The sequence below is a fragment of the Zeus faber genome (genome assembly GCF_960531495.2).
Source record: "Zeus faber genome assembly, chromosome: 20".
NCBI classification, from domain to species: domain Eukaryota; kingdom Metazoa; phylum Chordata; class Actinopteri; order Zeiformes; family Zeidae; genus Zeus; species Zeus faber.
The window spans coordinates 28,457,452-28,467,591 of record NC_137207.1 but is presented as its reverse complement, the minus strand read 5'-3'; the positions used below and the strand labels follow the sequence as shown (position 1 = coordinate 28,467,591).

Here is a 10,140-nt window from a genome sequence, read left to right as displayed (position 1 = left end):
TTATAGCGTGTGTGTGTGTGTGTGTGTGTGTTATAGCGTATGTTTGTGTGTTATAGTGTGTGTGTGTTATAGTGTATGTTTGTGTGTTATAGCGTGTGCGTGTGTGTGTGTTATAGTGTGTGTGTGTGTGTGTGTGTTATAGCATGTGTGTGTGTGTGTGTGTGTTATAGCGTATGTTTGTGTGTTATAGCGTGTGTGTGTGTGTGTGTGTTATAGCGTATGTTTGTGTGTTATAGCGTGTGCGTGTGTGTGTGTTATAGTGTGTGTGTGTTATAGTGTATGTTTGTGTGTTATAGCGTGTGTGTGTGTTATAGCGTGTGTTTGTGTGTGTTATAGCATGTGTGTGTGTGTGTGTGTTATAGCGTATGTTTGTGTGTTATAGCGTGTGTGTGTGTGTGTGTGTGTGTTATAGTGTATGTTTGTGTGTTATAGCGTGTGTGTGTGTTATAGCGTGTGTTTGTGTGTTATAGCGTGTGTGTGTGTTATAGTGTGTGTGTGTGTGTTATAGCGTATGTTTGTGTGTTATAGCGTGTGTGTGTGTGTGTGTGTTATAGCGTGTGTGTGTGTTATAGTGTGTGTGTGCGTGTGTGTGTGTTATAGTGTGTGTGTGTGTGTGTGTGTGTGTTATAGCGTGTGTGTGTGTTATAGCGTGTGTGTGTGTTATAGCGTGTGTGTGTGTTATAGTGTGTGTGTGTGTTATAGCGTGTGTGTGTGTTATAGTGTGTGTGTGTGTGTGTGTGTTATAGCGTGTGTGTGTGTTATAGTGTGTGTGTGTGTGTGTGTGTTATAGCGTGTGTGTGTGTGTTATAGTGTGTGTGTGTGTGTGTGTGTGTGTTATAGCGTGTGTGTGTGTCATAGTGTGTGTGTGTGTGTGTGTTATAGCGTATGTTTGTGTGTTATAGCGTGTGTGTGTGTGTGTGTTATAGCGTGTGTGTGTGTGTGTGTGTGTGTTATAGCGTGTGTGTGTGTTATAGCGTGTGTGTGTGTTATAGTGTGTGTGTGTGTGTGTGTGTGTGTGTGTTATAGCGTGTGTGTGTGTTATAGTGTGTGTGTGTGTGTGTTATAGCGTGTGTGTGTGTTATAGTGTGTGTGTGTGTGTGTGTGTTATAGCGTGTGTGTGTGTTATAGTGTGTGTGTGTGTGTGTGTGTGTGTGTTATAGCGTGTGTGTGTGTTATAGCGTGTGTGTGTGTCATAGTGTGTGTGTGTGTGTGTTATAGCGTATGTTTGTGTGTTATAGCGTGTGTGTGTGTGTGTGTTATAGCGTGTGTGTGTGTTATAGTGTGTGTGTGTGTGTGTGTGTTATAGCGTGTGTGTGTGTTATAGTGTGTGTGTGTGTGTGTGTGTGTGTTATAGCGTGTGTGTTATAGTGTGTGTGTGTGTGTGTGTGTGTGTGTGTGTGTGTGTGTGTTATAGCGTGTGTGTGTGTTATAGTGTGTGTGTGTGTGTGTGTGTGTGTGTGTGTTATAGCGTGTGTGTGTGTGTTATAGTGTGTGTGTGTGTGTGTGTGTGTGTGTGTGTTATAGCGTGTGTGTGTGTTATAGTGTGTGTGTGTGTGTTATAGTGTGTGTGTGTGTGTTATAGTGTGTGTGTGTGTGTGTTATAGTGTGTGTGTGTGTGTTATAGCGTGTGTGTGTGTGTTATAGTGTGTGTGTGTGTGTGTGTGTTATAGCGTGTGTTATAGTGTGTGTGTGTGTGTGTGTGTGTGTGTGTGTGTTATAGCGTGTGTGTGTGTTATAGTGTGTGTGTGTGTGTTATAGCGTGTGTGTGTGTGTTATAGTGTGTGTGTGTGTGTGTGTGTGTGTGTGTGTTATAGCGTGTGTGTGTGTTATAGTGTGTGTGTGTGTGTGTGTGTGTGTGTGTTATAGCGTGTGTGTGTGTGTTATAGTGTGTGTGTGTGTGTGTGTGTGTGTGTGTGTGTTATAGCGTGTGTGTGTGTGTGTGTGTGTTATAGTGTGTGTGTGTGTGTGTGTGTTATAGCGTGTGTGTGTGTGTGTGTGTGTGTTATAGCGTGTGTGTGTGTTATAGTGTGTGTGTGTGTGTGTTATAGTGTGTGTGTGTGTTATAGCGTGTGTGTGTGTTATAGCGTGTGTGTGTGTGTGTGTGTGTTATAGCGTGTGTGTGTGTGTGTGTGTGTGTGTGTTATAGCGTGTGTGTGTGTTATAGCGTGTGTGTGTGTGTGTGTTATAGCGTGTGTGTGTGTGTGTTATAGCGTGTGTGTGTGTGTGTGTTATAGCGTGTGTGTGTGTGTGTGTTATAGCGTGTGTGTGTGTGTGTGTGTTATAGCGTGTGTGTGTTCGCGCGCACCCTCCGTGGACTCCGCGAGCAGGAAACTCCGCCCGTGACGTCATCGAAGGAAAACGAAAGTGAAAGTGATGTATTTACCGAGAAGGGAGAGAGGAGCTGCTTCTGATCGGTCACCCTGTTGAGAGCGGAGCAGCCTGCAGAGCAGCTCAGGTCAGTCTGATCCACTTCATTCATCAATGACTTGAATGTCTGAGCAACACCTTCTGTGTGGAAGTGAATTCAAACGCTCTAAATGCTCTTTTGACTGATACATTTCAAAATGACTTATGAAATTAATATTTCATCAGTTTATTTTTATTTTATGAACTTACCCTCCAATATTATTATTATTATTATTATCTTTATTAATAATAATAATAATAATATTAATATTATAAGGCAAATTGAAAATGTCCAAATAATGTTTTTCACAGTTTCACAATGCTGTAACACACAGAAACAGGCGCAAATAAAATGAAAACAGATATGAAGGACAAAAACAAATAAAGGTCTAAGGCTTTGCAACTTCTGATGCAAATGTAATGTTTTCATGTATTTAAAGGCTTTCATATGCAAAATGAATCACTTTGATGAACCTGGACTTATGTCAATAAAATGGAGGCAGAATGAGTTGTTGAGCACAACAGTCAGTCATGCAGGTCCAGGCCTCAACACACATGCACTGGAAGGAGATCCAGGATCCTTAGATGGGGCACGATGAGGTCAAATATAAGGCGTTTTTGTCCAAGTTGTAACTTTACTCATCAATTCCTAAAAATGAAAACTCGATATGAATAAATATGGAACCATCAAGTGGTGTAACACGGGATTTTGTTTTTTTATTCAATACATGTCACCGATTCTACGATGATGATACCGTTACTTGTGTGCAATTCAAAGTGCTTCACATTGATTGAAGGTGATTAAATAATGATGAAAGATATTTGTATTATTATGAGCAAACAAGAAAAATGGTGTCTTTAACAAAAGCAATAAGTCAGTTTTGATTCGTCGATGTAGACTTAGGCATCGAAGGAACAGGATTTTCAATCAGTATTTCTTTCAAATGATTATTCTTGAACTACTCCAAGCAATCCTAAAATAATCCTCCATAGTTTGGGAACCTTTTCAACAGAATCCTCTCTTAAGTGACGTTAAATATAATGTTTGAAGGATAATGCTGTAGCACCCAAACCTTCCACGAGGTGAATAGTCCCAGCAGGATGGCCCAGTCCAAGCCGCTCTTCGTGCCCTGGCTCCGGGCCCAGCTGGACGGCAGCCGCTTCCCGGGTGTGGCCTGGACCGATTCGTGCCACACCCACTTCTCCATCCCCTGGAAGCACGGGCTGCGGCAAGACGCACGCAGCCAGGACGGCCTCGTCTTTCAGGTCCACGCCTACACATTCATTTATCTCTGATGATATCTCCACACGAGTTCAAAGCATTTAGCTTGTTTATCTTTCAGGGAATTTAAAGCCATTTAAAATGTTTTTTAGGGGATTTAAAAATGAAAAATTTGATTTAATCTCCTTCCCTCTCAGGCATGGGCGGAGGTAAGTGGGGGCAGCCGACTCCACGCCGACCCCTCTGCCTGGAAGAGGAACTTCCGCAGCGCTCTGCGGGCCAAGGGCTTCCAGGTGGTGGCGGACCAACGCAACGACGCCGCAAACCCCCACAAGGTGTACAGGTGGCCCCAGGGGCCCCCTGCAGGTGAGAGCCGGTCCACACATAGCTACACCAAGGAGGGAGGGAGGGAGGGAGAGGTGGGGCAGCAGGTTTGACGGACGTCTGGCTCCCTGGTTCTCCACCTTGTGACCCATCGGTGTTGGGTGTCTCCGTCGAGATGAGGTGGAGGTGCTTTCAAGCCTGTTTCTCTTGAAGCTGCTTCGCATCTGTTGTTGCGCTTCTCTGTGAAAGCTTGTGACGTCCCTGTGGTATAAATACACTGGAGCTGAAGTGAAAAGGTTTCTTTTGGAGCAGAACAGAAGTGAGAGTGAGTGCAGCTGCTGCAGAAGGTTCCAGAAGCCGAACGCAAGCGACACACGGCGCTGCCGCTTTGAGCATCGGGTCTCAACCGGGCCCAGTCCCGAGTCTTCGGTTCCCGACCTGCTCTGTGTTTGGCTTTAATGGCACAAACCTGCCAAGCTGGTTGCCATGGTAACGACAGATGTGAGCAATTTTTTTAATATAAGAGTTTGGCCTTTGAGGTGCCCAACTGGAGGCCCCGGGGCCAGATCCGGCCTGGGTGTTCTTCTGAAGCTCTAGTTTTACTAACTTTCCATTTAAAGTTCTTCTTTGGAAAACAGCCTCTTTGTGTTTCTGTCCATTTTGGCAAAACTTAGTGCAACAAAAACACTAGAAATGGTCAAAAGTTGCTTTGTATTTGAACACGGGGGCAGGTCTCGTTTACATTCTTGTTCCAGCTTTTGAAATGATTCTCCCTCAAAGCTCATTCTCACCAATCCACTGATCAATACTTTTTCTTGCTCTTTGTTCCTCCCTCTCCAGCCAGTTCAGCCGACTCCTCTGCGAGCTCCCAGAGCCTCCAGGAGCTTCCTCACCCACTCCAGGAGCTCCAGGAGGTAAGACAGGAGGTGAGCTCCACTGCTGTGGAGGGAGTCTGGGACCTTCAGGATGTTCCAGTATCTGACTCCTTGATGCCTGAAGTCCTCCAGGGATCCTGGATCCAGGTTCCATGTGTGAACAGCGCCTACTTTCCAGAAGAAGCCATTGTTCCTGGTAATGAGGATGAAATGTTTGTTGAAACCAGTAGCAACTGGAACCAGATGTTTGTTGAAACCAGTAGCAACTGGAATCTTTCTTTTCCAGTTGAATGCACCATTAATCCAGAGCAGCTGGGCAAATGTCTGCTGGGACTCAACATCACACCACCAGGTTGTCTGTCTGTCTGTCTTATTATTATTATTATTGATGATGATGATTACTATTATTGTTGTTGTTTATTGTTTTAAATAATCAGGCGTTCATCCCGTAGGGATGGCACCCCATTGTTATCGTTCGGAATTTTATCATAATTATTCTCCTTGGCACTTTTCGGGGTTAAAAGTGTCTGGAACAGGGCAACCGCTGCAGCTATTGACACAGTAGAAGTGTCGTTAGAACCGGGACATCGCAGACATCTCGTGGTTCAAATTTCATTCAAATCAATCGTCATTCAGAGCAGGAATTAGTGAAAAACCAACAAAATATGACCGGAAGTAGCCGAACGTTGGTCTATCGCCAACAGGCTGACGTGCCGACACGCGGACGTACCGACGCACCGATGTGCCAACAGGCCGACGCGCCGACAGGCCGACACGCCTTGTGATATCCGTGGTCCTTGTGGTCTGTCTGTCATCCGTCCGTGGTCAAGGGTACCAGACATGTTCTGCTGCCAGATTGCCCCATGTGTTCACGCCGCAGACTTCCATGCTCCACGCCGACACACCGACAGGCTGACGCACCGACGCGCCGACACGCCTTCTGATATCTGTGGGCCTTGTGGTCCGTCTGTCATCCGTCCGTGGTCCTTGCGGTCAGTCTGTGGTCCTAGGTAGCAGACGTGTTCTGCTGCCAGATTGCAGCATGTGTTCGCGCCGCATGCTCCACGCCGAAACGCCGACAGGCCGACGCGCCGACACGCCGTGGTCCTTGTGGTCCGTCTGTCATCCGTCTGTGGTCCTAGGTACCAGACGGGTTCTGCTGCCAGATTGCAGCGTGTGTCGCGCCGACACGCCGACAGGCCGACGCGCCGACAGGCTGACGCGCCGACGCGCCGACAGGCTGGCATACCGACCAGCCGACGTCCCCACGTGCCGACAGGCTGACGCGCCGACAGGCTGGCATGCCGACCAGCCGACGCCCCCACGTGCCGACAGGCTGACGCGCCGACCGGCTGGCATGCCGACCAGCCGACGCCCCCACGTGCCGACAGGCTGACGCGCCGACAGGCTGGCATGCCGACCAGCCGACGCCCCCACGTGCCGACAGGCTGACGCGCCGACGCGCCGACGCACCGACGTGCGGACAGGCCGGCACGCCTTGTGATATCACAAGGCGTGTCATCCGTCCGTGCTAACTGATGTCACACAATGTGTAACTGATGCGGATGAAACAGTCTGTTTGCCTGTAGCTGTTTGTTATTATATATTATGATTCATAATAATAATGGTCATTTTTTTCCCTATTTCATTGCCATAGAAAACGTTTATTTCCTGGAGCCGCTTCCCGTCCAGCCTGTGATAGGTGGAGCAGCGTTGCCGGAGCGACAGCAGCCGTGTCCAGTGTCAATGGAGGTTGCGGAGGGCGGAGCCTCGCTGCCGCCTCAACCACCTGGTGTGGGCGGAGCCTGCGAGAGGTTCATGGACGAACTGTCTAGAACCTTAGTGGGAGAAAGTTTCAGTGAGTCTGAGAGAAAGAAGCACAACCATCCCAAAATATTCAACCGCCCTTTCAGTGTGTGTGTGTGTGTGTGTGTGTGTGTGTGTGTGTGTGTGTGTGTGTGTGTGTGTGTGTGTGTGTGTGTGTGTGTGTGTGTGTGTGTGTGTGTGTGTGTGTGTAGAGACACACTTCAGAGTGGCTGTGTACTATCGGGGCGTTAAGGTGCTGGAGCAGCTGGTGGAGAACGACTCTGGATTCAAACTGATTTACAGGTAACAGACCAAAGTAGGAAGCTGTGCACAGGAAGTGGGATGTTGTAAACAGGAAGCTGTGAACAAGAATCTGTGAAAACAGGAAGCAGGATGTTGTTATCAGGAAGCTGTAAACAGTAAACAGGAAGCAGTCTCCCAGACCAATCATAATAATAGCTAAACAACTAATTAATTATGTGTTATGTTAAATGAAAAACAATCATAGCGAATGTAATACCTTATCATTATATTAGAGCATTGACTGTGTTGTAGTCTTTACTATATAAGTAAAATACTATAAAAACTGTATATATAAATATCTATAATATAATGACTCACATATGACAAAAAACTGGAAGTATTGAAAGTAATTATGGGAGGATCATTTGGAAGAGATGGTGCTGTCCCTTTAAAAGAGATACATGATATAATAACTGTCGTTACATATCATAATTAGTCATTAAGTGTTGGTGTTGGTCCTTCAGGCCTGAGTCGGACCAGACCCTGGACCCCCAGACCGGCCTGTCCCTGGTGTCCCTGCCCAGCCCGGACATCCTGGTGGACCAGAACCAGGCCCGTATCACCCGGCGAATCCTGGAGCGGCTGGGGGACGGGCTGGAGGTGGGGGTCTCGGGGCCGGGGGTCTCGGGGCCGGGGGTCTACAGCTGGCGCCGGGCCCAGATCAAGGCCTTCTGGAGCCTCTGGAAGGCCCACTGCTCCGGGATCCCCCAGGAGGTCTCCAAGATGGAGCCCCAGCCCCTCTACATGTTCAAAGACTTTGTCAGAGGTGAGACAGTCCTTGAGCTAGGACACTGGGTAGGGGACAGACTAGGAGCTTGGAGACAGTCTAGGAGTGAGGAGACAGTCTAGGAGACGGTCCAGGGGTTAGAGGACAGTGTAGGAGACAGTCTACTAGCTAGCAGACTGGGTAGGAGACAGTCTAGGAGTGAGCAAACATTCTATGATTCTTGCTGTGTGTCCTTAAGGATCCCGGGCTACATGAAAGGGAAGCTGTGTCCTCCATGTTAGGAGACAGTCTAGGAGTTAGGGGACATTCTAGGAGCCAGGACACATACCATGGTCCTTGCTTTGTCTCCTCAGGGATCCTGGGCTTCATAGAGGGGAAGCCGTGTCCTCCATGTTCCCTCTTCTTCTGTCTCGGGGAACAGTGGCCGGACCCCAAGGGCCGTCCCTGGGAGAAGAAGCTGGTACTGGTGGAGGTGAGATGCCCCCTGGTGGCCCGTGGCCACGCTCACATTTTTGTTTTCGGACTTTTCCTTCAATATTTTTTATATTAATCAATATCTAGTTATTTTCATGTTAATCTGTCGGTGGGTGTGATCTGTGAACCCAGCCAAATATACGACCAGCCACAACATGAAACCACTGAAGGTGAAGTGAAAAACATGGATCATCTGGTTCCAATGGCACCTGTCAAGGGGTGGGATGCATATATATATATATATATATATATATATATATATATATATATATATATATATATATATATATATATATATATATATATATAGTTATGTATAATTATTATATAGATACTGTTATATATTATTATACTGTTCCGTGTTATTATTATTATTATACTATTATATATTATTATTATATATATTGTGTTATACATTATTATATATATGTAGTGTTATATATTGTTGTTATTATTATATAGTGTTATTATGTAGTGTTATATATTGTTATTATATATATAATCAGAATCAGAATCAGAAATACTTTAATAATCCCAGGGGGAAATTACTTTCGTTACAACTCCAATCTACATACAACATATAATAATTATTAAGAAACATACTTATATATAAATATATATATAAACATATCTATATGCACATGAATAGTGTTATATATTCTTACTATATATACTATTATTTATTATTATAATATATATATATATATATATATATACTGTTATATATTATTATTATATATATATACTGTATGTATTATACTATATATATTATTATTAATATTATTATTATTATTATTATTAATAATAATAAATATATTGTGTTAAATTATTATTATATATATATTGTGTTATATTATTATTATATATATACTGTTATATATTATTATTATTATATTTATGTATACACTGTTATATATTATTATTATATATATATATATATAGTGTGATTTATTATTATATATATATAGTGTTATATATATATATATGAGGCAGCAGGTTGTTGTTGTAGTTGTCAGTTGTTGAAGTATAAACATGGGCGTGGTCAGGATCTGAGCCACTTCAACAAGGAGCACATTGTGATGCTGGACGACTGGGTCAGAGCATCTCCACAAGCACAGCTCTTGTGGCTGTTCCCGCTGTGCAGTGGTTACTACCAAAAGCGTCCAAGGAAGGACGAGCGCTGAACCTGGCCCCACCTCCAACTTCCAGGACTTGAAGGATCTGCTGCTAACGTCTTGGTGCCAGACACCTATCAGAGTCTGGTGGAGTCACTGCCTCCACCTCACAGCTATTGGGGTGGAGTCCATGCCTCCACATCACAGCTGTTTTGACACGAGGGGGAGCTACACAGTATTAGTGTTTATTTGTGGTGCTTGAAATGTTGTGGCTGATTGATGTATAGTTCGTACTATAAATATATTTTAAAATGTACCGTATGAATATGTTTTAGGATGTACATCATATATATGACAGTGTACAGTATAAATATATTTAATTTGCAGTAATACTACGACAGTAGTAATACTACGACAGTAGTATTACTTTCAAATGGTTTTATTTTCCTGTTGATGTGAGTTTCTCCTCCTGTCCTGCAGGTGGTGCTCACCTCGCTCGAGATCCTCAAGACACTGGCGGTGGCCGGTGGCGCCTCCTCTCTGCAGTCGGTGGAACTGCAGCTCTCTCTGGAGGAGATGTGCTGAAGCTTTGACACCACCCATCCTACACCACCACCCTCCATGGGGTCAACAGCATGGAGGAGCAACATGCAGAATGTGACACATTGAACGACTGATTCTTATAACGTGTACGATAAGAAAACCATCAGCGCTCTCGATCCACTGAGAGCAGCCTTTAAATGCTGTTTTTAAAACATTATTTTTAAAACTTTGTTTTAATCATATTTTAACATTCATTTTTCATGATTTTTCTGTTGTCTCTATGATCGTGAAACAGGATTTTGGTGTAAAACAGTACAATGTTTAAAGGTTGAATGAAAAAATAAA

General features: G+C 44.6%; 1 protein-coding gene across 1 annotated transcript; it reads left to right on the top strand.

Annotated features, from left to right (window-relative positions):
- The first annotated feature begins 2,389 nt into the window (after positions 1–2,389).
- irf3 (interferon regulatory factor 3) lies at positions 2,390–10,140 on the top strand. Its single transcript, XM_080021593.1, has 10 exons — positions 2,390–2,455; positions 3,458–3,672; positions 3,826–3,994; positions 4,793–5,023; positions 5,114–5,179; positions 6,485–6,685; positions 6,846–6,936; positions 7,401–7,702; positions 8,017–8,135; positions 9,733–10,140. The coding sequence occupies exons 2-10, from the start codon at positions 3,508–3,510 to the stop codon at positions 9,835–9,837; spliced, it is 1,449 nt and encodes a 482-aa protein (XP_079877719.1). The 5' UTR covers positions 2,390–2,455; positions 3,458–3,507; the 3' UTR covers positions 9,838–10,140.